Genomic DNA, 26,544 nt, shown 5'->3' with positions numbered 1-26,544 from the left:
GACTACGGGGGAGTGGGAGGATGGGGGGAGCTCAATATTAGGTTTGTAATATATTTGTATATATGTCATGATTGTCTTTTTCCATCATTTCCATGTCATTAAAGTTGTGTAGTTTAGTTTTCAACCTGCAAGTCTTTCTCCCTTATTATCTTTCCTTTCCCTTTCTGGGTTAAGAGAGAGCATCTTTCAGTCATGTAATTGCTGGTGCAGTGTTAAACTCTAACAGCTCTGTCACTGAAAGATTTCCCTCCTCACCCTTCATGATCCTGTGCCTGCAGAGACAATGTCTTAGCTGCTATTTCAAAGTGAAATACAAATCCTCTTCCCAGCTGCTCTTGTCTAGGAAACAAGCTAGTATTTCACTGAGAACACCATCCTATTCCTGTTGATTTCAAGTTTACAACCACACAGTTGAAAATTAAATTCTCCATGTTTTGATAGTTCCACATCCCATACTTGATAACAAGGCTTCTGTAATTTACAGTGGGATGGGAGAAGGTGCCTCCAAGCGTATACTCATCCACAGTGGGGAAGTCCATTGCCTTTGCAAGGGGAACACTTGTTTTATGTGAAAATTTCTCTTTTTATTTCCAAATTCTTCCAAATTTCAAAGTAATCTTATAATGACATTTGAGAAAAACATGCTTTGAAAAGACCAAAAGTTTCAAAAAGAAAACATTCCACATCTTCTTCCTATAAGCCTCATCACATTCAAACAGGGAACACATGAAAAAAGTTCTTACCTGCCAGGCAGCATCTTGCCCTCTATGTATTTCCCAACAACAGACCCTGATCTTTGCTTCCAGCTGGGTCTTGGAACACTTGTTTTGCATTTCTGCAGAAATAGAATACTTCTTACTAAATTACTCCTGTTGATTTGCACTAGTAGTTTACTGAAGGAATAAGAACAAACATAAATTAAGTGGCCTTGGCCTCCTTAAGCAGGGGTAATTTTGAAACTTCCTAGGGGGCCATTCACTGCTGCTAGACACAAAGTTAACATGATCTGTTCTTCACTAGTACTGACAGGTATTCAGGTACTGATTTGAGTAGTCAGATGTTGTAGTGTTGTATAAATGTTTCAAGACATTACATGCTCCTGACTGAACAGAATTTAAGGTTTTGTCGTCTGATGATTGCATCCTTAGCTTCTCATAAAATGCACTCATCTCCCTCAAAATAGTTCCCACTTTGTAATTCTAAAAATGTAGCTCTTAAAATTGTTCAGCATATATAAAAATCTTATTCTTAAGTGAGGACAAGAACACAATGAATTAAGAATGTGCAAGATTCAAGTAGCGCAAGAGTCTGTCTTCCACACAGATTTCTGATAGCTTTCTTTTGAGGTTGTTCTGATCTGTGTTTGCTCAACACTGGGGTTGACAGTAGTGGTTGTCTACCTGTAAAAATATGTCACGTTCATCTTTGAGGTGTTTGTTCCTCTCCCTGAAAAGAGAACATAAATAATAGAAACATTAAGGCCAAGTATTTAGAACTGCTGACTTTTCTACTCAGCACCAACAGACAGATTGGACAGTTGGCAGTGTAAAAGGCAAGACAAATGCACTATAATTTGGCATATTTTCACCTTTGATCATGATTTATTTATATTCTCACCACAGCCAGTTCCCTGTCTGTGCCAGTGAATCTCCCATAGGGCTGTGCTGACTAAATCCTCTTGGCATCTGGCCCTCATTCTGTAGTTTATCAAAACAAATGCTTTAACACATAGAAATCAGTTCTGGTCAAGATGGCTTCACTGAATTAGAACATTTAAAGCTTTTCCCTTTTTTTCACAGCAAAGATGATTTCCTAATGTGAAGAGATTGTAATGAACACCAGCTACTATTAGAGACAAAATACTCTGCGAGGTGTAGAGAAACAGAAAAAACTAACAATACCTTCTTCACACCCCATCTTCATCCCTTTTTCCCAGGATCAACTTCTCTTCTGCACTCATTTACAGTCCTGAGTGGTGCAGAAGGATGGGGGAATGGAGTGGTTGTGGTCAGTCATAAAATCATAGAAGTGTTGGTTGGAAGGGATGATAAAGAACATCTAGTTCCAAACCACCCTGCCATAGGAAGGGACACTTTCCACTAGATCAGGTTGCTCAAAGCCCCATCCAACCTGGCCTTCAACACTTCCAGGAAGGGGATATCCACACCTCCTCTGTCCAGCTTGTTGCAGTGTCTCACCACCCTCACACTAAAGAATTTATTCCTAATATCTTATCTAATATACCCTCTTTCAGTCTAAAACTGTTATCCTAGTCCAGCTTTCTTGTAGTCCCACTTCAGGTACTGGAAAGCCACTAAAAGGTCTCTCTAGATCCTTCTCCAGGCTGAACAACACCAATTCTCAGCTTGTCTTCATCTCCTATGAATGTGCTCCTTCCCTCTGATCACCTCCTTGACTCTCCTAGCTTCTTTTTCACACAGTGTTTCCTTACTCCTCTCTCTCAAGTGCTGCACAGTGTTTTTTACCATTTCAGATGTATGTTTTCCCAGAAGCACCAACATCTTGCTGAGACGCTCAGCTGATGCCTTGTGGTTAATCCATTGGAGCCCACTGGAACTCCTGTGTCTGTGCAGCCCTCTCCTCTCTGGCACAGAGGCCATCCCTGCGGTGCCTCCCTGCTAATACCCAGGTATCTACACCCAGTACATATCCCAGCATAATTTCATCCCTTAATGGGCCTCTTTAGAGTGACACAAGAAGTTCTTGAATGTAAGGTCTGCTTTACCTTAAAAAGTCCAGCTGCTTCAGAAGTCCTGACTTTTCTCTCTGTAAGGTTTCAGTCACTCGGTACACTTCCCTGTAATGAAAATAAAGAAATAACATTGTTCTAACTATAGTACAGCACTGCTAAAATGAGCATTCACATTTGAGACTTCAGCTTCTCCAAATCTTCATTCTATATGAGTGGTTATTCATTAAAAAGTTTTATTTAGTATAAGGCCCACAGTACCACAGCAGTTTGAAATACCAGAGGAAGAAACAGATCTTCTTTTTAAAGAAAGTTATAGCTTTATAATTTCCTCATATATGCTGATACTGGCATTTGCATCATTCAGAGAAGACATGCTGCTGAAATCCTCCTCATTCATGGATACTAAAGACCATTAAATGTTGTATTAAAAACTAGAATTTATCTTGCTGCCAGAACCATATGTCAGGCTGACATATCTACATTCTCTACAACTTCTTCTCAGTTCCTGTCTTTAACAGTTATGAAGCCTTAAGCATTGGGCACAGCATCTCGGATTTTTAGACTAGATTTACACTGTTTATCTTGACTAAATGTAGCTTGGTGTCTGGCCTTAAATGTTATTTGGTTTTCAGTGAAACCTCAAGTTCTTCCTGTGCATAGTCTGAACATTACACCAGCTTCAACAGCTCAGGTCTTACCAGACTGTTACAGATGTTTAAAGCAACACTGCAGGTGTAGTTGAATCGGACTGAAATCTAATTCCATAAAACACTATTAAATCCAAAGTTTTTTGCAAAGGCAGCAGTATTATTCAGCAGTCTGACTACTGGGCAGGTTTCCTTGGTAGCTTTACCATAACATTCTACAGACTTTGCTCTGTCTCTGAAAAGACATAACAAACCACCTTGAGGAAGAATATTCCTACTGCATATTTCCAAAGTACACATCAAACATATAAAGCTAAAAATAAAGTTGTAAATGCAGTGGCTGTTCTTTAACTATGATTTACAAAAAAAGTTCATTATTTACAGTCTAAAGACAAAATAAATCTTTAATAACTAAGCACTGTTTGGCAAAAAGCTTAACAGAAAAAAACAATTACATCTGATCTAATATTCTGCTCTATCATGAAGTCTGCCAAATAGCCATAGCTCTGTATATCATTGCTAAAATATAGCCTGGCAAGATATGCACCACAGTCTGCCATCTGTTTACTTTCATTGGCAACAAAAAGGTTTTACAGATACCTGAGCATTTTTTAAAACCAGTCTTCCATTAAATGGAAGTAAGCAGTAAGCACTTCTTCCAGTTATGGCTTTAGGAAAAGGTAACTTTTGCTTAGTTCAGAAAGCTGGACCAAGACAGGTAGATTCATCTGCCACTTAAAGGACATTTTTGTCCTTCAAATATGAACTGTAATTATTTCTTCTTGAGAAATGTAATTTAATGCAGAGTCAGAATCTGAAATCCAAAACACTTCATCTGGAAACACCAAAATGATGGTTCTGGATCAACTTGTGTAAACTGTGGTTTAGCTGCATGAGCTAGACTGTATCAGACTGATAAGGCTCCTTGGTCAGAAATTATGTATTAGACTTGCTTTTGATAAAGAAAAAATTCTAGTTGCCTTATTAACAGAGTACATTCTAAGAAGATAGTTTTAGATAGACTTAGTTTGATGAGGACGAGACACCATGTGCCACTGCCACAACTGTAATTTCTGTAAGGAATCACATGGATATTTCAAAATTAAGACATATGTTTTCACCAATTAGACTGATTTTCAACTTCAAACACCCTCAACAAATGGGGGTGAGAGAATGCTGAGTATTTTAAGAAGGAGCAAAAGATTCTGTAGAAGACAAATACATTACAGAAAACATGTTGAATTACTTGCAGGAAAAGGACTAGAACTGACACTTGGTTTTGCTTGGTTTCTTCTGCTGACACAGAACACATCACAGCACCAGATACCCTGAAAAGGCTCACTGACACACTAAGCAAATGTGCTATAACCACTGTAGCAGGAGGCATACATTTCCTTTTCCTCATGGAGTCTTGATGCCTCCTCCTGAAGCAGCTGTAGCTGCTGTTGAGCGAGGTTTAGTTCATGAGAGGTTCTCTCCAGGTCTTTCAGCAGCTCCTGGTTTGTCAGCTTCAGCTTGGTGTTCTCTACTTTGGTTTCTTCCTTGCCACTGAGAAGTTCCGTACATTGCTGCTCTAACTGGGGTGGAAGAAAAGAGAATGGAAAGTATTATAACTAACTGAGAGATCTTGGGTTTAAGGCTTTCATCTCAGGTCTTAGAGGTTAGTTGAATAAGAATGCTATTTCTGTTTAAGCTAAAATATGAATAAAACACATAGGGTGCTCTTCCACTCTGTATAGATATCATTTCAGTACACAAAAACAAAGTCATTCCACTCCATGATTTAATTTCATGCAGTTCAAAACTGCACCAGGATTAACAGCAAAAAAGCTATTAACAGAGAATATTGCCAGTATTTAGTAGATACTCACAACTGCTATTTTAGACAATTTTTTACAATGACAAGGCCTATAAAAAGTGATTCAGAGTTCTGTTGAAAAACTGTTAGATTTAAGTCTTGTATCTGATAAACGTTCTTCAGTAATATCAACACACAGTGACCTTTCTTCCATCTTAGCTATAATCTGCCAAAAAGTGTGAATAATTCCCTAGTTATTCACTTTTATGCTCATTCTCCAAAGTATATACAAAGGAAAAGCATAACTTCCCTGTGAAAAAGAGAAAAGCAAATGACTTCTGGTAGTTTCTAGTGTGTAAAGAAGCTCCATTTGCTTCTCCCTGTCTAGCTGAACAAATTAAGATGACACAGGAAAAGTTAAGTAGACTAAAATTAGTCCATCTCATAATAAAGAAGGCACTGCTGACCTGAAGATATAAATGCTTTTTCTTAGTTAAAAAAAGATGCTTTTCAGTATTGATTTTAAAAGATACAAAATGTACTAGGAGCATGACAATTACACCATTTCAGTCCTCCAGATGTGAGACACAGTGGAAGACTGTGTTAGAAATTTCATTTTGCATATACCGACACGCAGCGGGCACCCGAACCAAAATCCGTCCCCATGCAGCTCTGCCAGGCTGTTCATGCCCTACAACACTGTTGCTGTTCTACTCCTGGTTTTGAACGCAGCCTTAAGGTCTGAGTTTATAACAAAAGCAGAAAATACTCCCAAGCTGGGGTTGTGAAAGGTCAGGATCAAGAGTAGAGTGGGAGCAGCAGCAGCTTTAAGTAATCTCCGAGCTGCAGCCTCAGCAGCCTCACAGCTCATACAGAGCCCTGGCAAGCTGGGCATCAGGCTACTGCTAAGCTGCACTGGTTTACACTGGGAGATCACTTCAGTCCCTGAGTATTGATTCCATCCCGCTCCAGAATTAAGATATTTATTCTAAGTAAAAGAACAGATGCTTCAGGTACTAGAAGACAAGACTTTCTTACCCAGATAAATGGTTTGGGGAGAAGCAAAAAGTGTTTGCATGACGATCAGCTTTCAAAAAGCTTAAGAGCAATAAATTACAGGCAGAAATCCCACTTACAGAATACTGTGGCCAGCTGAAAATTTACAGAGAGGCTGGCCTGGAAATGTAACTGCAATAGTGACCTTCATTACCTTCCAGCATCATAGGTACTGATGTTAGTGCTTATGAAAACCACCTAAAACCTGGTGATTATTCTTGTGAAAAAAACAGTTTTTCTGAAACTGAGCTTTATAGCAGAGGCTTATGATACATAAACCCCAGGACACAGCAGGAGGAGGAGAAAGGGTTATTTTACAGCAAATATAGAGCTCCTTCCTTTCACTGTATCTATGTAATCCTTTAGGTAACATCAAAGATAATGCCAACAATTTTAAAGCATTCACTTAACTCCCAATACAGTAGAATAACTCATTAGGTGGACGCTCAGCTGGTATAGAATAGTTTAGTGCCTGCTGCATGTTGGATCTGTAAATTTGCTCCCATGGTCATCAAGATGATGAAAATTGACTGCGAAATATTCATGGCCCACAGTCATGCTCAGAAAATCTAGGAAGCAGAGAGAATTAGCCAAAAGCCACAGGCCAAGCAGAGACACAGTAGCTGATGGTGTATATTTTTTCTTGACTAAAATGGAAGGAAAACCCCACAAGTTTATAATCAAGTAAAAAGCTAGGATTGTCCAATATTAACAGTTACTGATGACAGCTATTGCTGTCCCTCAATGATATGTACATTAAGGACTTTCCCAGCATTCTCTTGTTCTCAGCTCAACATCTTTTTGTATTTTTTTATCTTTCTTTCATGTGCGTGTGATAGATGAAACATTTATAGTGTTACAAGGCTGGGGTTTATTCTGTTCTTTATACTTTTCTTGACAGTTCTATCACTTGTTTTGGATTTTTGAGAAATAAACTGATTTATGTTCTCATGGATCTCTCATCCAGAATTCCAAGATCATGGTCTTCAGTGGCTGTCATCAGCACAGAATCCACCATTTTATGTGAGAACTCCAGTAGCTCTCCTGCACTTTACCTGGTCCACAGCTGCTTTCTTTCTCTAATACAGAATTCTGTGCTTTAGATGTTATGCTGGACATCCTCTGTCCCCAGTGCCTCCTTCCAAGACATGCATCACACATCACTTGAGGAGCACTGCTGCTCCTACTACTACCTTGTGCTTTATTTAAGCCTTGAAGAGCAAGTAGACAACACAAGATCATGGTAGCCACCAAAAAGGCCTATCCAAAGGAATCTTGACCTGCAGAAGGCCAGTAAACGTGGAATCAGATCAGTCCCATCTGGCAGAATCCACATCCCTCATAATGGAAACTCTCTCTAGCTTTGTCAGCAGAAGCAACACTGAGCTCATCTAGAAGTTCCCTTTCACATTTTTGCTAATAATTTCCAACAGAGGAATAATTACATTGTATTTAATAAAAATATTTTTTTAAGTCACAACACTTTTCTATTACTCCCAAGAGGTTCTCTCATAATCAAGCATGGAAGATGCAATTAAACCAAGCTACTGTTACCATCTGCAAGAACAGATTTAATTATCAAAGTGTATCACTGTGCAAAAGGAGGTGAAAGTGACAGAGCACTCTGGATAAGGCAAACAATACATAGGTGGAATCTAACTTAGCACACATTTGTAGCTATGTGGATGAGTAGTACCAGGAGATAAATGAGGTTATATTATTATAAAAACAGATCTGAGGAAAGACAAGTCACTCTTGGAGATGATCATTAGGAATTAGAAAAATACATGTACAAAACACTGTCTCTAACTACACTGTGTTAAGAATTCACATAAGCAGACTAGACTAGACTGTTATACCAGAAAAAAAAAATTTCATATAAGGTTGACAATGGGAACCATTCTGATGGTTAAATGACAGAAGTTTCAAATTACATCAATCATCTGAATAAAATGATCTCTCTCATCACATATGTGATGATTCCTTTTATACAACATGCTTTTCTTTCCTTAAAAACAAAATGCAGTAACTTTATTTTTATGGTAGTACTAAGCTTAATATTTATGGTAGTATTTATGTAGTTATTATGGTAGTATTTATGATATTTATGGTAGTATTTACAGTAGTTATTTATGGTAGTATTAAGATCCTGTCCTTCAAAAGCACCCTGGTTAAAATTAATGCAGACTCATAAGGGAGCATGGAAATGAAAAAAGTATTGAATTTACAAATAAAATAGAATATACAGTAATAATATTAATAATTAAAAATGCAATTTGTAGAAAAATAAAATATAAAATTAGATTTTAAAATAATACTAACAAAATAACATAGAAATTGTTTGATATTCTTCAAGGCAGGCAATAGTAGACATAAGCAATGTAGACAATAATCACAAAATAAAAGATAAATCATATGCTAAAACTTTGTGATACTGCTGCCTGTATGACTTGATTAGACCAGGCTTAAAAGTAAATGTAAGCCTTTGAACAGCTTCAGTATTTTTTATACCAAATTTAAAACACATGCTTTAGAGAACGACAGGAAAAGGTACTGATTGATAACTAAGTTTTCAATAGTTCTAAAGCAAAAAAAAAACCAAACAAAGAAATCCACAGCCAAAAAAGGAGAATATTAAAATAAAATCGTTGCGAAAGTATAGATTGTGTTGCACTGGGATGAGCAGTCTGTATAAAACTACATCTATTCTGATGTGTATTCAGTGGTACTTGAAAAAAGGTAATTAATAGCAGGCATCTGATTTCTGTCATGTAATGGCTTTTTAGTTCAATCCTATATCTTCATCAGCTAAACTGACATAATTATAGTAAGCTGGAGGTTTGCCTCCCCTCTTACTCAAGTCCAATCCTACAGTAACCATCAGCTTGAGCTGCACTCAGATTCAGTCCTCAGAAGAGGATCTAAAAACTACACACAACCAGAAAAGCATCCTCAGACCTCTTTTTCCTCTTCCTTTGCTTCCCCTCTTACTTCTCTCCTAATTCCCAAAATAATCCCAAGACCAGCTGCCAAAAAAAGAAACTTTATATGTATTTTATATTCAGATTCCACCAAGGGAGTTGGTTTCAGCGCATTTGATTTCAGCCTTTTGAATTCCAGTGCTACCTCCTTTCCTATCTCATGTCTGTCATGCATTTTGCCTTTACAGCAAGTTTACATAAGCAGAAATACTCTGCTTTCCTGAGCAGCCCAGGCTTTTTGATAAATAAAACACATTAGGCCTTAATATGGGACCTTGACAAGCTGTTACCGTGCAAAACAACTATGCACTGCCAGCAAAGTATTAACACAGAGAGATGTATTTTGCACATCATTGCATAATATTTTTCCTAAGCACATATGTAGAAGACTAGCAGTGATAACTCCACTTTTCAATGCAGTCAGGTATCTACAGTCAGGATACAAAAGCACCAGAGGGTCCCAGTTTGGCAAAACCACGCTGCATCAGTTGTCCCATTTTGGGGGATATAAATTAGCATGCAGAGAAAATCATATGAAAAAAAAAAAAAACAACAAAAAAAACCACCCCAAAAAACCCGATCTGTTTTTTGGGTTTTTTTAAGTCTGAAGGATATTGGGTAATACCCTTTCGTGTTTCTGAACCAGTTGTTCCAGTTCTTGTTCTTTTGACACGAGCTTGCACTCCAGATCTTGACTGTAGGACTGAAACCTCTCTGTGTCCTGCAAAATTCAAAAGGTAAATGGATTAACAGAACAGAACAGAAGGAGACATAAAGAATCAGGCACGAAAATAATAGGCAAACTTTTCACAGTGAAGATAATAAGCTACTGAATTCAATTTAGGGATGGTATCCCACATGAATCTAGATTCAGAGCTTCTATAGTCCAGCAACTTCAAAGAGAGCAGCTGTCACAGGATGTGCTGATTGCACATGAGTAGGCATCAAATCTACAAAGTGGAGGCAAAAGTCTTCTATCTTAGGTACAAGCCTTAGGAGATTATACAATCTAAATCAGTGAAGCTAGAATGCATCCTCCCTTTCCAGCCACATACACTCTCATCCTCATATACACTATCATTCATGCTCATCTGTTGCAGCAGGGACCTGTTTCAGAGTGCTAAATAAGCAGAAGAAAACTAGCAAAAAAAAAAAAAATTAATAGATTTCTGCACATTTTTTCCTGAGTTAGACAACTGCTGGCACAGAAAAGTGATGAGAATGCATCGATGGAAGGAAGTTGGTCAAATTTAAAGTAATTCACAAAAAAGATACCAGGATTGACATGGGAGATACAGGTTACTGACAGACAGCATAGTAAGTTAGGTTGAAATAAAAGAAAAAAATACCTGCTACCTTTAAAATCCATCACTATCAGCAATTTGTCACAGATGTTCCACTAGTATAAAAAGTGATCTGGGCTTCCAGCTCTGCTGTTCACATAGCAATTATATCCATCTGCCCACTAAGTACCCTGCAATCACAAGGAACTCCAAGTTCTATCTGGGATTGCTCCTTCAGACACCCCTCAACTGAGACAAATTGTAAGACCTCCCCTGAGTAAAACTGAGTCCCACTAGTTCATATCAGATGGGAACCAGTCCTGTTCCTCCACAATAGGATTCTGCTCTCTAGGGTCCCCAGGAATATGCCTCTAAACAAAAATAAAACTTTCCTCAAGACAGCAGTGTAAACCACAATCTTCTCCCCTTCAGCATTACAGATAACAGAGTAACCCAATCAATGTTAACTGGCTTTTCATGTGAAAAAATAGATAGCCAAGAGAAAAAGACAGAATAATTGTCCTTTTTGTACAACTTTCAGTCATCAGGGTATTGTTTATCATAAATAGCTACAATTTTTAGTTATTTGCATCCTACCAGTGTTTTAAATGTATTCTCCAAGAACTGCTCTTCTTTCAAGCCATAATTAATTCCCCCTTTATATGGCATCAATGCATCTCTCCAGGCTGTAAAATCTTTGTGAGACTTTGCATTAGAGAAACAATTTAACAGTCAGATCTCCCCAAATCCTAAATTACTCATGCCAAGAAACAATACTTCTTGAACGTCTGAAAGCCATTAGTGTGAATGCTGACTAAACCATAAATAGCTTCAGTGGGAAGCTTTAACAGCAAAGACTGAAAGAAATGGCTTTACCACTTATATACAATTAATTAGGAGATCCAACGATAATTGCTTGTGCAAAAGCCTTAGTTGTTTTAGGATTTTCAATACATCATCAGTTGTGGGCTATTAAGATCATATAAACCATTTTGTCCCCAACAACTGCTGTCAGGAACGTTGCAAATACATTTTATCCTTCAACTGATGTACAAATTTCATATAAAGGGTTCATCTTATTCACCACTAAAAGCTTCTTCCAGCTTGGTATGAAAAAAAAATTATTGAAATTTATCAGTCAAGTTCATTACTACTACTGTGAAAGCAGTGAAAAGTGTAATTAATGAACATCCATTAGTTTTGACAACATTTTGTGTACTGTGTGTTCTCTGAAAATATATATTGATTTCATTTTTATGATTGCTTTCAAGGCAACAAAAAGGCATAAGCCAGTAACTAATAACAAGTCCCAAGCCAGCCAGAGAAGCTATGACACTTCCATCATTTGCATACTCAGAACTCAACTGGACAAGTTTCTGAGCAATCTGATTTGTTTTAAAAGTTACAAGAAGCAAAGATGCCTTCCCACCTAAATGATTCTAAGGTGATTCTTTCTTAGAGCATACTGGGAGTTGTTTTTTTAGTTTCCTTGGTTTCAGAGAAAAATAGGACAGAAAAAATCCAAAGAACAGAATATAAAAGCAGTAGAGGAGATTTAAAGGAGACTTAGTAAGAAAAAGGAATTTATTGGCAGGTGCTCTGGAAGCACCATAGCAGTGACAAAAGAATCTGACCTATGTGTTTATTTTGCAAATAGCTTTGGTGGTTTCAGAAATTACCATCACTTGATTTATCTGCTTTTGCTTTTCAGTGAAAATTTATACCCTACCCAAGAGAAGAACTCAGCACTCTTAGTGCTGCTCTGAACAACTTCAAAGACAATTTTTCCTAATTGTGACCAGAAGTTATAGCAGCATCAATAATACAACTGAGGCTACAGTTCAGTTGACTTTCAAAAGAATTCCAGCTGTTACTGTATTCAGTACCAACCACTCAGCACAAGACATCAATGCTTCCAATAAGTCACCGGCTGCAGAGATGACTCAGCATAGAAGTAGCAGTGAGGCAAATTATGTTTTTTTCTTATTCTATTGTTTCTGTTGGTTTTTGTGTGCTTTCATTTCACACTGTAATTGTTCAGTAACAAAAGACCACGTGGCCACTCTCTCCCCATCTTCCCTCACCCCTCCCTTTGCCCTTGGGATGCCGAGTAGAAAATCCACCTAAAACTTTGTGGTTCAAAACAAGGATAAGGATTAGGAGGGTTCCACTCACCAGTTATAGTCCCGGGCAAAAAAAGACTCAACTTGGGGGAAAAAAATCAGTTTAATTTATCATTACTGAAATCAAAACAAGGCAAAAAGAAAACAAAAACCAGAGCTGAAATACCTTACGCCACCCCTCCCTTATTACTGGGCCCAAATTACTTTCCTGTTATCTCTGCCTCCTCCCACCCAGCCACACAGGGGGACAAAGACTGGGGTTTACGGTCCGTTCGTCACACATTTTCTGCTGCTCCTTTCTCCTTAGGGAGGATTCCTCACAGTCTTCCCTTACTCCAGCACGGGATCACTCCTACAGGAGAACTTCCTTCCTTCAAGAACCCCTCCAGCGTGCGAGTCCCTCCCAGGAGATGCATTCCCTGAGGAACAGACTGCTCCAGTATGGGTGGCCCACACAGCCATGGACTACTTTGAGATCAAACACCTCCTCTGGTGTGGAGTTCTCCACTGCTTCAGGCCCACTTCTGTTCCATCGTAATCCTTCATGGGCTGTTCCTCCATGGGTTACAATGGCACAGCTGTCACCTACCCATGGGCTGCAGGGAAACCTCTGCTGAGGCACCTTCTCCTCCCCCTTCCTCGTTGACCTTCGTGTCTCTGCTCCAGCAGTGTTCTCACCTCTCTGGTATTGCTTTCCTTATCTCCTTTGCACTGAGGTCTTACAGCCCTGGTGCTGGTTTCCCCTTCTTGAATATGTTGATCATTAATTACAGAGGTGCATCCGTAGTCACTGATGGGCCCAACATTAGCTGGAGGTGGGCTGGACTTCCTTGAGCAGCAGGAGCTGTGGGTAGCTTCTCATGGGAGCCACCCCTGGCGCCCCTCCCTCTCTACATCAACACCCACCCATCCAGAATAAATACAAAGGCACTGGGAGTGAGAGCAGAAAACGTGCCCACAAGAAGAAGGAGACACTCACTTTCAAGAGAAACTGCTCTTTCTCCTTTTTGATTTGCTGTTCCATTTCCTCATAGAGATGTTGAATTTCTTCATCATGAGCAGCAATTTTCCTAGTAAGAGACAGAAGAAATAGAAGAGATAGTAAGAGACTGAGTAGGTCTTTGTAGCACTACTTCAAGTTATGGCTCCTGTTACAATGTAAGCCTCTTATTTCTGCCTTAAGACAAGACTCCAAAGAACGTTGTAGATTTAAGTATCCAAATATTTAATTGAATATCATTGCATTTTGATACATTGTAGGATCACACTGAGCAGTTGCCTTAGTTTGTGCAGAAAAAAATAAACTGTTGAAGGGGAAAAAGACGGTTCATAGAATCATAGAATCATAGAATTGGCTGGGTTGGAAGGGACCTCAGAGATCATCAAGTCCAACCCTTGATCCACTACTGCTGCAGTTAGCAGACCATGGCACTGAGTGCCACATCCAGTCTCCTTTTAAATATCTCCAGGGATGGAGAATCCACTACTTCCCAGGGCAGCCCATTCCAATGCCTGATCACCCTCTCAGTAAAGAAATTCTTTCTAATGTCCAACCTAAACCTCCCCTGGCACAACTTAAGACCCTGCCCTCTTGTCTTGCTGAGAGTTGCCTGGGAAAAGAGACCAACCCCCTCCTGGCTACACCCTCCTTTCAGGGAGTTGTAGAGAGTGATGAGGTCTCCCCTGAGCCTCTTCTCCAGGCTGAACACCCCCAGTTCCCTCAGTCTCTCCTCATAGGAGCTGTGATCTGTGATCAATTCTACTCTACTCTACTCTACTCTACACTACTCTAATTAACCCAGAAACTGGAAACTTTGCATCAGACTCATCTAGGGGACATCCCAGAAAAATTTGGAATATAAATTAAAAAGGTCTTTATATGACACTCCTCTATATTTCCCTACATTCCTCTTAGATCTGACCCTTAAGTAATCTGCAAAATACATCTGTTATAAATAAAAATACATGATCACCTAGGTTGTTCCTATCAATCAGAAGATGACAAGGAATATACACTAGGAAAAGAAGCCAAGTGTCTACTGTATCCTTTGTTCCTAATGCTCTACATACTCTATGTTTTCACTTTTTAAAGGCCTAATGATTGTCTTCTCAGTTAAAGTCAAAGTGGAAAGAACCTTCAGGACATTTACCTAAGCTAAGATGATTGAGGAACAATGGAAACAAATCTTTATTTTCCCCTTTTAAACTCTTGACAATGCCAGGTTGCATTTTCAATCACAGGTAAAAAATTAGAGGGGGAGGAATTTTATCAGCAATAAACAAATATCAAGCTACAACAATTTGAGGAAAAGTATTGATGCCACTCATATTTTTTCAAACTCTGATAAGCTGAGGAAAGCAGCCTACAAAAAGACCTCTTCATGTGACTTCAATGCTCATAGTATGAAGTCAGGTCATGTTTTGATCTTAAATTTTAATTTCTTAAAATTAAAAAAATGCTTCCTAGGAATCAGTATTCATCAGTGAAATAAAATAGCACTCCTCTGACAAATCTGACTTCTTCGAGCTGTTGATTACAAATAAACCAATATCTATATGCTGAAATTAAAGGTGTTATTAGCAGCAAGAGAAAGAAGAAATTAGCTAAACCTTATTTTATTACAATAACATAAAAATCCAATGTATTTTTAAGGCAGATTTCATGTCAGGCAGAAAAGTCAGGTAATGCTAATGAATTCTCTGTGCACCTCTGTGCTAATCACAGCTATTAGACAGAAAAATACTGACAAGAGATTAATTGACATTTTTAAATTGAAATAAGTAGCATCCTATTTCAGGACAACAGTCTGACCAAAACAAAACCTTACACACAGTCAAGCAAACCCCTTACCACACATTAACGCTTGTTAATAATCTCTAGACTAAAACAGACAGCACAACTCTTAAGTGTAATTTTGCATTCTATTTAGACTTACCATCACAATTTTTCTTTATATAGCTACATAGTAAAGGATGATCCAAATTTTTAGTTCCTATACCTGCGTTTTATAAATTTGCTTATAAATAAATACAATATAAAAATCTAGGGTCTTCACACAAACCCAATATATATTGTTTGCTATATTTCATTTCATAGAATCATAGAAAGTTAGGGGTTGGAAGGGACCTTGAAAGATCATCAAGTCCAACCTCCCCCTGCCAAAGCAGGGTCACCTACAGGAGGTCGCACAGGAACACGTTCAGGTGGGCACTCAAAGTCTCCAGGGAAGGAGACTCTACAACATCCCTGGGCAGCCTGTGCCAGTGCCCTGTCACCCTCACAGTGAAAATATTCTTCCTAATATTTATACAGAACCTACTATGCTCCAGTTTATAACCATTGCCCCTTGTCTTATTGTTAATCACCCCTGAGAAAAGCTTTACTTGTCCCCCTGGCACTCACCTCTTCCATATTTATAAACACTGATGAGGTAACCCCTCATTCTCCTCCAAGCTGAACAGACCCAGCTCCCTCAGCCTTTCCCCATAAGGGACATTTTCCACTCCCTTCATCATCTTGGTCACTCTGCACTGGACTCTCTCAAGCAGTTCCCTGTCCTTCTGGAACTGAGGGGCCCAGAACTGGACACAATATTCCAGATGTGGCCTCACCAGGGCAGAGTAGAGGGGGAGGAGAACCTCTCTCGACCTACTAACCACCCCCCTTCTGATGCGCCCCAGGATGCCATTGGCCTTCTTGGCCACCAGGGCACATTGCTGGCTCATGGCCATCCTCCCATCCACCAGCACCCCCAGGTCCCTTTCACCTTCACTGCTCTCCAACAGCTCAGCCCCCAGCCTATATTGGTGCTGGGGTTGTTCTTTCCCAGATGCAAGACTTTACACTTACCCTTGTTGTAGTTCATTAAATTTCTCCCTGCCCAACTCTCCAGTCTGTCCAGCTCCCTCTGAATGGCAGCACAGCCATCTGGGGTGTCAGCCACTCCTCCCAGTTTTGTGTCATCAGCAAACCTGATGATAGTGCACTCTTTTGCCTCATCCAGGTCATCAGTAAATAAATTTAATAGTACTGGTCCCAGTACTGACCTTTGAGGGACTCCACTAGAAACAGACTTTCAACTGGACTCCATCCCAGTGACTACAACTCTCTGGCTTCTGTCCTTCAACCACCTCACTAACTGGTCATCCAGGCCACACTTCTTTAGCTTTGCTCCAAGGATGCTGTGGGAAATTTTTTTTATATATTTGTTATCTTACATTTTCACTAGTATCTGTGCTTTGTACTGCTTTAACATCTTAAACCTCTCATTTTTCTGGCCAGTTAATTCAGATTTATAGCTTTTCTGTACACAGTGTTTGCAAAGCAGACAATTTACCAGCTTTACTGTAAATCTCAATGCTAATCTAATTGCTAATATTGTCTTAGAACTGCAATGCCATAATAGGCATCAGCAAAATAATCTAAATCAACTAAATCTGTTAACTCAAACAGGAAAGCTACGTTCAGCCAGTTCTGCATTACAAATAATTTTACTGGTATTTTCATAACTAATAAAAGTTTACAAAGAGAATTACTAACTTTTTTAGAGCACATTCCATCTTGTTCTTTTCATTATCTGCTTCTTGGAGCTGGGAAAAAATTCTGACCAGAAGCTCTTCAAAACTGGGAAGTAAATGAGGTTTGTCTTTTCTCAGCTGCAACCAAAGTTGCTTCATATCACTCTCACTGCAAGAAGAGATAAGAAAGAATTCATTAAGAGATAAGATTTTTCAGGCAGCAATGAATGTTCACAGCATGCTAGTGGATGGAGGCTTTAGGGCATCAGTGGTCAGAACACAAGGTTTATTAAAAACAAAGGCTATTTAGGCAGAGACAGGTTGAAGTGAGTGAGAGAAATTGAGAAACTGTAGTGGGTGAGAAATTGTGGAAATTGCATTTATTAAAAAAAATCATCACAAACGTTGGCCATGCATGGCTGAAAAACATCACAAGGACTGCTTGTTAAGTGGGTCCCTTGCCACGCTTCATCTGAACAAGAATGGATAAGGACACATGAGATACACTGTACCATCCTGTCACTTCTATTAGAAGTGAAGAATTTCCCACAAATCTAGTGCAGAGGGGGCAGTGGGAAAGCTAATAAAAAATACTTCATCATGATAAATGAATGAGACTCAATCTTATAAGTTACACAGACAAGTTAACAAAATGCATTTGTACTATCTACTTTCATTTTCAGCCCATTCTAATTACACAGTGAGACCACTACAGAAGTCAGAACATCTTGAAAAATTTGATTTAAAGATTTACCAAGGTAATGTGTTATTTTGGCTGGTTGGTTGTTTGTGCTTTTGGGTTTTTTGGGGGGTTTGGTTTTTTTGTTTTGTTTTGTTGGGGTTTTGTTTGTTTGTTTTGTTGGGGGGGGTTGTTTTGTTTTTTGTTTTGTTGGGTTTTTTTTCTTTTTTCTGTTCATCACATACTGGAAAAAATATTTTCTTTTCTGACTGATAGTGGATTTTTTTAGTCCTTTGCCAAAATTCTGCTGAATAACTTCTTTTGTTTGTTTCTTCCTGACTCATTCTCTTCTATGCACATTGTAAACTTGAACCTAGGCAGTAAAGAGTGAGGATAAGGATACAAAAAGTAGGTGATAAAGATCTTTTCATGATGAAAGCCTTTCAAGGATGATTGATGGTCAACTCTTTCCTGTAACAGGCAATCAGGTGAGAAGCAGTGAAGAGCACTCCTTGGACATGGCAAGGATCACTGATGCATTTTCTAAACACTCCTACTCTTTCTCCAGACTCTCCCATTTTCACCCCCTGCTTTTTTTTGTCATCTAGAGCATTGATTGTGATTGATCAATCAGTGTCAGGCCAACACACAAGAAGCTCTTTATGCAGCTTTTGCATTCCAATTCAAATTAGTCATCTTGGTCCTGGAAGAGGTAGTGTTATCAGAGTAATCACAAAATACAATGTATGGAGGAGAGAAAAAACACATTTGTTATTTCTTACAGTTAACTGGTGCACTTTAAACACAGCCCTTGCCAAAAAAGCAGTCATGGTACATTGTTTAATTGCAGTGGAACCCGTGGATTAAATGCTAGTAACTATCTATGTTCAAAACCCATGGCATGTAAGTAGAGTAATAGTATAGTTTTCATATGGCACACACGTTTCTTGTGCCTGCAATACAAAAGCTTTGCTCTTGGAAATTTTGGTTCAATTACATTTTAATGTCTCTGACAACCAAGAAAACTAATTTTTAAAGAATCAATGTGTTACTGAGCAGTGTTGGTTCTCATAATTCTCTTTGGATTCCATAAAAATCAAAGCCAAAGCTGAATCATAAAAGGCATACAATCTGTTACTATTGATGTGAAAACTCACTCATCCAAAATGTTTTTAGCCCCAAGCTGATCCATCAGATTTGAGAACTGGAATTCTTCATCCTCATCATCACTCGTGGTCTCTTTGCATTTAAGTGGGCAGGCTGTTTCACCATCTGATTGCTGCGTCATCTCATTATTCAAAGCCATCTGCCCCAAAAGAAATTGGCCTAAGAATTAAACATAAGACACATTAGCACTTTCAGAACTTATTATAATAAGCAATGTTATTGAAGATCAGCACACTAAAGATTGGATTTCACAGTAATTACAGCTTGTGAGGGAAACACCTACATTTGTTGACAAAGAAAGGAAGTAATGAAACAACAAAAGGATAAGGCATGGCAAAAGGATCTCTGAGTTCTATGCCTGACTGTGTCCCAGATTTAATGGCTAGCCTTCCAGAAATCACTCAGTTCAGAACTGACAAACATAATGGAAAAAATCAGACTTCCACAAGCAAAAGGCATAAATTGTAGGAACAAGCACTTCGTCAATTCCTTACTTCTTAGTATGCTTGTAGAGAAGTCAGAAATCTAAAATAACAGTGTTGATACTGATACAATGTACCTCCTATTTTAACATCCTTTTTAGTGCATGACTAGAGGCATACCTTGAATACTCTTGTATAAACTGCATATTGAAAGCTACGTTGTAAGCTACACTTATTTCCCTCCATCTGACTCACATGCATTTTAACTCCTCTAAACTTGACTCCTGCAGGAGTTTCTTCCATCTATTTGGAATATTTCTATTAATAACAGAAAGGCTGGATCACAGTGATATGGTGGGATGGCTCCCATGACTGGAGTGTTGCAATGGAGGGATACAGACTCTTTAGGAAGGGCAGGAAGAGAAGACATGGAGGGGGAGTTGGTCTTTTTGTGAGAGAATATCTGGAATGCATGGAGCTCTGTGTGGGGACAGAGGAGGAGCTGATGGAGAGCTTTTGAGTTAGGGTTAGAGAGGACAGGCAAAGGGGACAGTATAGTGGCTATCTGCTGTACCCAAACAGGGCAACAAGTGGATGAGGCCTACAGACAGACAAGAGCAGCTTTATGTTCACATGACCTAGTTCTCATGTGAGATATCTGCTGGAGGGACTATGTGGCAGGACATAAGCAAAGCAAGAGGTTCCTGGAGTGCATTGATGACTCCCTCTGGAATTAACAGAGTAGCCAGTGAGGAGAGGTGCTCTGCTGGACCTCATATCCACCTACAGGGAAGGTCTCAATTGGGTTGTGCAAGTCAAAAGAAAGCCTTGACTGTAGTGACCACATGTAGTGACTGCAGTGAAGTTCAGGATCTGGAGGGCAGGAAGGAGGGTGAAAAGAAAGCTCCTAACTCTGGTCACAAGACCAGACTGGCCTATTCAAATATCTGCTTGAAAGAGCAGATCCCTTGGGATCAGGTCCAAGAGGGAAGAAAGGCCCAGGAAAGATGGTTAATATTCAAAGTCTCCTCAGTGCTAAAAAGAGCTCCACCACAATTAATAAGAATCCAGGCAAAAATGCCAGGAGGCCTGCATGAATGAAAAAGGAGAGCTTGGCCAAAGTAAATACAAAAAGAAAGCACATGGAGAGTAGAAGCAAAGATGGGTAACCTGGGAGGAACACAGAAACATTGTCTGGGCATGCAGAGATGAAGTTAGGAAAGCTAAAGATCAAATGGAAATGCATCTGGACAGGAATGTTAAAAAGAAAAAGAAAAAAAAACAAAACACCCCCCCCTCCAAAAAAAAAAAAAACCAAAAAAACATTGCAGGTCCCAGTGGCCAGAGAAAAAGGTTGGAGCAAGGAATATACATGCTTAATGGAAGAGGATCAGTCAGGTCAGAGAATATTTGAGTAAACTGAACATATATAAATTCATGGTCCCTGATGGATGCATCCAGGAATGCTGAGAGAACTGTCAGATGTCACTCTGAGACCACTCTTGATAATCTTAGATTGACCACTGTGAGAAGTGCCAGAAGACTGAAAGAAAGCAAATGTCACCTTAGTCTTTAAGAAGGGCAAGAAAGAGAACCCAGGGAACCACAGACTGGTCAGCCTAACCTTGATCCCTGGGACGGTGGCGGAGCACCTAATGCCAGACATATTTCCAGACAAATTAAAACCATATGACCGTTTCCAGACACATTAAGGATAAGAAAATCACAAGGAGTAAAAAGCATGGATTCACCAAGGGCAAGTCATGCTTGATGAACTTCTACAGTGAACTGAGTGGCCTGGTAGATGAGGGGAGAGTGGTGGATGTTGTCAACTGAGACCTTTAGTAAGGCCTCCAACAAGATGATTATAGAGAAGTTGTTGCTGTACAGTCTGGATGAGGTGGATGGAAAAGTGGCTGAATTGCTTGGCCCAGAGGGTGTTGATCAGTGGTGGGAAGTCTAGTTGGAGGCCAGTGGCTAGCAAGTACCCCAAGGATCAATACTGGTCCCAATCTGGTTTAACATCTTCAGTGGTATTGACACATTTTCAACTTTGTCGTACATTAATCTCAGAGATAATGTTAGTTATCCATTGGGCCTTATTGACCTGATAAAAAATAGTCTGGTTCCCTGTGTGCATCATGAAGTGAACTGTAAAGATAAAATGCTTCTTTACTGATGTCAAGTATAGAAAAGGAGGAGAGTTTTATACAGGAGACTCACTGAATCCTGTGGTGAATTCCTTTGGGGTAAGAGAGCCATTGCCATCAGCATCCAATGTAATAAAAACTTTTTCAAGCTCTTCCAGGCTAAGAGGTAACTCAGGATACAGTCTCTGAAATGACAAAACATGCAGCAGTTTTACCCATTACTATGGAATGAGAGGAAGACTCGATTCTACACAACATCTATAAGAAAGAATAATAGTTACTTTTTTCTTTTTCCCCAGAGTGAAAATTCACATAGAACACAGATTAAAACAGCATTAACTGAGGGTGAATAATTTTTATGACTTTATTATTTGCCTTTATGAATCCTTTATGACAAAGTAGTGCAAACAATCTCTTTGTGACACAGATTTCAGAGGCAATGTGTAGAATCTGAGACAGTCTCAACATGCTGGTGAAATGGCTTGATTACCATGCAGCTGGACACAGTTGGCAGCAGAACTCTTCACCTAATTCCTCCCATGTCATGAGGTGCAAGAGACTCTCTAAACAAGAGCACTGAAGAGAGCATATTGTCCTAAATCAAATGTTTTAAAACGTGCAAATAAACAAATAAATTAAACAAAGCTAAGAAAATTGCATGGTCCAAGGAGCAAATCTGCTGCTTGTCTAATGAGTTAAATGTAGTTTATTACCATCTGTTTCTGAAATGCAGCATGCTGACACAAAAAAGGGCAAAACTTAATGAAACCAGTTCCACAAAATCACTTTTTTTTTTTTTTCCTGAGAATCTGAAGACAGGAACAAAACAAAACAAAACAAATCTTTAAATCTACTCCTAATGCTTTTATTGTAATTATTTTAACATTATAGATGGATTCCCAGAAACAGGAAGAAATTAAGAATGGCAAACTGCAGTAGCAGAGATTTCCACTGGGAGACAGCACTAAGAAGAGTAAAAGCTTTCCTCAGCTTGTGAAGCAAAATAAATTTACACTGGTGAAGTCCTCAGCTTTATTAAATACTTTAATCCCTTCCCTGAACGCCTATTGCATATGCAGCATATTAAAATTTCAAGCTGATAGGTTAATAAAGTTCATCAAAACAAAAGTGCTAATCTCTTCCATGCTGGGGAAGGGACTTGGAGCCAAAGAAAGTCTCTCCTGCAATCCAAGAACAATAGAAACCACAAGTCAATACACAAGGCCACAGAGCTGAGGTAAGAATTGGCTGAGTACATTAACCATTGGCTGCAAGAGAGAAGAGAAGAGAAAGCAGCAGAGCTTCTAAGGCACAGAACCATCTGGAAAAGTCTCGAAGGAATTTCTGAGCAGGATTAATTGTGCACTGCTGCCTACTTCCAAAAATGAAGAAAACTTGATGTACATTCAGTCTTAATCCATTAATTCATCAGCAATACACCCGACTTATTATGAGTTTCTTACTTAAACACATCCATCTTCCCACAGCTTTAGATTTTCATCTCCTAGATCTAATTGAAACTTTTTAAAATTAGCTTACTTTGTAAAATTCTTACAGTGTACACAGCACTGGGGAGGGAGGAAGAGCTTCACAGAAATTGCTCTTTTTACACTTAGAGAAACAGAAACTGTACTCCTACTGCCGGATCTCTGGGACCTACTGAAGTTGTGCTTCTGAGAGCTGGATCATTTAATAAACACAGACCCACTTGCTATTCCAGTACAACTGCTTGTGGGTCTTACTGCAAACGGAACTGATTAATGAATTTATCTTCTCCAACTACAGCTGAAGCCCCTTGTGGCAGCATTCAAATTCAGACACCACAGTTACTTGCATTTTATAGAAAGAAAAAAAATACATAGGAGATTGTGAAGAATGTAACAATGTTTTGTTTCATAAAATTCTCTGAGCATAATTTACAGATTTTGATAACTGAGATAACACCGCTGTTACTAAAATTAAGTCTATGTTTTCCCAGCCTATTTTTTTCTATTAAAAAAAGGTTAGGCTGGGTTATTTTGGTTAGGAAAACAACATGTCACTGTTGGCCTCATGATTGCGTTTTCATTTATCGGCTCATTTTGGGCTTGCTGTAAAAATAGAAAACATTTCAAAAACAGCGTCACCAGCAGGTCCAGGGAGGTGATTCTTCCCCTGTACTCAGCGCTGGTTAGGCCACACCTCGAGTACTGTGTCCAGTTCTGGGCCCCTCAGTTTAAGAAGGATGTAGAGGTCCTGGAACAGGTCCAAAGGAGGGCAACCAGTCTGGTGAAGGGACTCGAGCACAGGCCCTATGAGGAGAGGCTGAGAGAGCTGGGGCTGTTCAGCCTGAAGAAGAGGAGGCTCAGGGGAGACCTCATTGCTGTCTACAACTCCCTGAAAGGAGGCTGTAGCGAGGTGGGAACTGGACTCTTTTCACAGACGACCTTCAACAAGACAAGAGGACACAGTCTTAAGTTGTGCCAGGGGAGGTTTAGGTTAGATATTAGAAAGAATTTCTTCACGGAGAGGGTGATTAGGCTATGGAATGGACTGCCCGGGGAGGTGGTAGATTCTCCGTCCCTGGAGACATTTAAAAAAAGACTGGATGTGGCACTCAGTGCCATGCTCCGGTGGGTCAAGGGTTGGACTAGATGATCTCTGAGGTCCCTTCCAACCCGGCTAATTCTATGATTCTATGATTCTATGATTCTATGATTCTATGAATATGAATATGAATACTGAACCTTTCAATACGAATAAAAGAATCACCAAATTTCTAGGGTTGGAAGGGACCATAAAGATCACCTAGTTTCAAACCCCCTCCAATGAGCAGAGACCCCTCCCACCAGACCAGGTTGCTCAAGGCCCCATCCAACCTGGCCTGGAACACTTCCAGGGAGGGGGAAGCCACAACTTCCCTAGGCAACCTGTGCCAGTGCCTCACCAAACTCACACTAAAGAATTTCCTCTTAACATCTAATCTAAATGTCCCCGGTTCAAGTTTTAAACCCCTTGTCCTCTTGCTACACACCCATGAAAAAATACCTACCCCAGCTTTCTTATAGGTCCCCTCCAGGTGCTGGAAAGCCATTGTAAGTCACCTCAGGGCCTCCTCTAACAACCCCATCTTTATTTCAAAGTTGAGGACCTCTGATGTTTTGAAAAGCAATGAAAAATTCCAAACAACCATTATGAACGTAATCTCAAAATAATAAACCACATGATATAATCAAGGAGGAGTAAAGCTTTAATATAATTACTATGTTACAGACACATCAGTAAACATTTTACAAATCTGTCCCAATGATTGGATTTTATATACTTAGCACTTGAGATACACAGAACTCTCTGTCGAAAATCATGTCTCATATCACTTCACTGAATATTAAGAAGAATGTTAGTATCTTGCATTTGAAGCAATGCATCGCTAAGGGTAATTAGTACTGAATGAACAAAGAGCAAGATGATAATGGGATGAGTACTTGGTATATTATAAGGAAAAAACTGATTTTCTTGATCTATGTCTTTTCTATAAGGAGTGAATATAATGAAAAGTCCAATCAAAATCAGCTACTTCACAGTCATGTTTGCAATACAGGTATTAACTAGATAATCTAGCTAGTGACTAGTTAACTAGTAATTTTAATCAAGAATAATGCATAACTGTAGCAGTACCTGTCTAATGTAAAGCTGTTCAGTACAGAATTTCATTATTTTGTATATTAGTAAAAAATGGGTTCCAAATTGATTGGAATGCATTTGAGATTATTGCATTTTGTGTCCAAATAAGTCTCTCTTACTCCACTACAGAATTGCAAGGAAAAAGGGAAGAAAATTATGACTATCTTCAAAGAACCAGGGTTGCTGAATTGCTGGTATTAGTGTAAAAGACTTTGGCTTATAACTTTTATTCACCTTCACTGAATTATTTTAAAGTCAAATGGAGGAAATGGGTCTCACCCCAGTTTTTTGTCAATGTACCTGCACCAATTTCAGTTGAATTACTCTCAATTTACTAAAGTGTTGAGTGGAATAATGATAATTCACTATATCTAAAACTTCTGTATCTGTAATATTATCTTTAACTGATTAGGAAATAAAATAAAATTATAATTAAATAACAGAAAATTTTAAAAATATCTTAATTGTTCTAGGTGCCCTTATTTCTGTGTTTAAATGAACCAGACACTTACATAATGAAGTTGAGAGATATGATAAACAAATACTCCTGATGAAATAGAAAATATATACTTTATCTGTTCTTTGCAATCTTTTTCTATTGCATCTTTCACAACGTTGGTTTTAGAATCAGAAGTATAAATTTCTGTCTAAGAATAAACTCTATAATCCAAAAGAAATATGTTTTTAGATTCCTTGCAGAAACAGACATTAGATTTTTTTATACACACACACACATATATGTACATATGTGTATTTTATATATATATATATATATATATACATATATATATTCATATATATATGGATCTTCCATTTGGTGAAAATATATGCCATTCTGCTTCTGGGAAGACAATAAAATTATAATCCATTACATTTTTTATGATCCTGGATTTACCAAAATCACATAGAATCTTTTGTTTGTTTGTTTGTTTGCATTCAGTTGCTTCAATTAGATAACAGATGCTGGTAAAGCCTACAGCACAGCAAGCACCTGCACTCCCATCTTTTTTCAGCTTTGCAGAATTAGCCCAGGTCATCATAAAACTCAGCAACACACAGTGGAATAAAATCTCTTGAGAGCTAGTAACCTCAGCAATTTACTATGAGGTTTTTGCTTTTCCAGCATAGTTAAAAGTGTTTCTCTTGCGTTTTCCTACGTGCACACACATCTTTCTTTCTGAGGATACAAAAGGTTTCTAAATTTTATATTAGATGCTTCCACTGGTAGTAGTTTGCACTGAATTTATTTTGCTACCACTCCAGTCCTGTTTCATCTCTAAGTATTGAATTAGAAATGGATTAACACAATGAAATTTTGTCAAGAATATGCGTGTCAAGTAGGAA

General features: G+C 38.8%; 1 protein-coding gene across 1 annotated transcript in view; it reads right to left on the bottom strand.

Annotated features, from left to right (window-relative positions):
* The window catches only part of CRACR2A (calcium release activated channel regulator 2A), a 57,655-nt gene that overhangs the window by 18,355 nt on the left and 12,756 nt on the right, over positions 1-26,544 (bottom strand). Inside the window, exons 4-12 of the mRNA XM_008503230.2 lie at positions 21,611-21,722; positions 18,956-19,124; positions 17,142-17,288; positions 13,581-13,671; positions 9,821-9,916; positions 4,750-4,937; positions 2,747-2,818; positions 1,401-1,446; positions 744-835 (exon numbers count right to left, since the gene is read on the bottom strand). Of these exons, the coding sequence (XP_008501452.1) occupies positions 744-835; positions 1,401-1,446; positions 2,747-2,818; positions 4,750-4,937; positions 9,821-9,916; positions 13,581-13,671; positions 17,142-17,288; positions 18,956-19,124; positions 21,611-21,722 (1,013 nt within the window). The remainder of the gene's footprint in view (positions 1-743; positions 836-1,400; positions 1,447-2,746; positions 2,819-4,749; positions 4,938-9,820; positions 9,917-13,580; positions 13,672-17,141; positions 17,289-18,955; positions 19,125-21,610; positions 21,723-26,544) is intronic.

This window comes from Calypte anna, chromosome 1 (genome assembly GCF_003957555.1).
Source record: "Calypte anna isolate BGI_N300 chromosome 1, bCalAnn1_v1.p, whole genome shotgun sequence".
In the NCBI taxonomy this organism is placed as follows: Eukaryota; Metazoa; Chordata; class Aves; order Apodiformes; family Trochilidae; genus Calypte; species Calypte anna.
The sequence above is the reverse complement of the archived record's forward strand: the minus strand, read 5'-3'. Positions and strand labels throughout refer to the sequence as shown.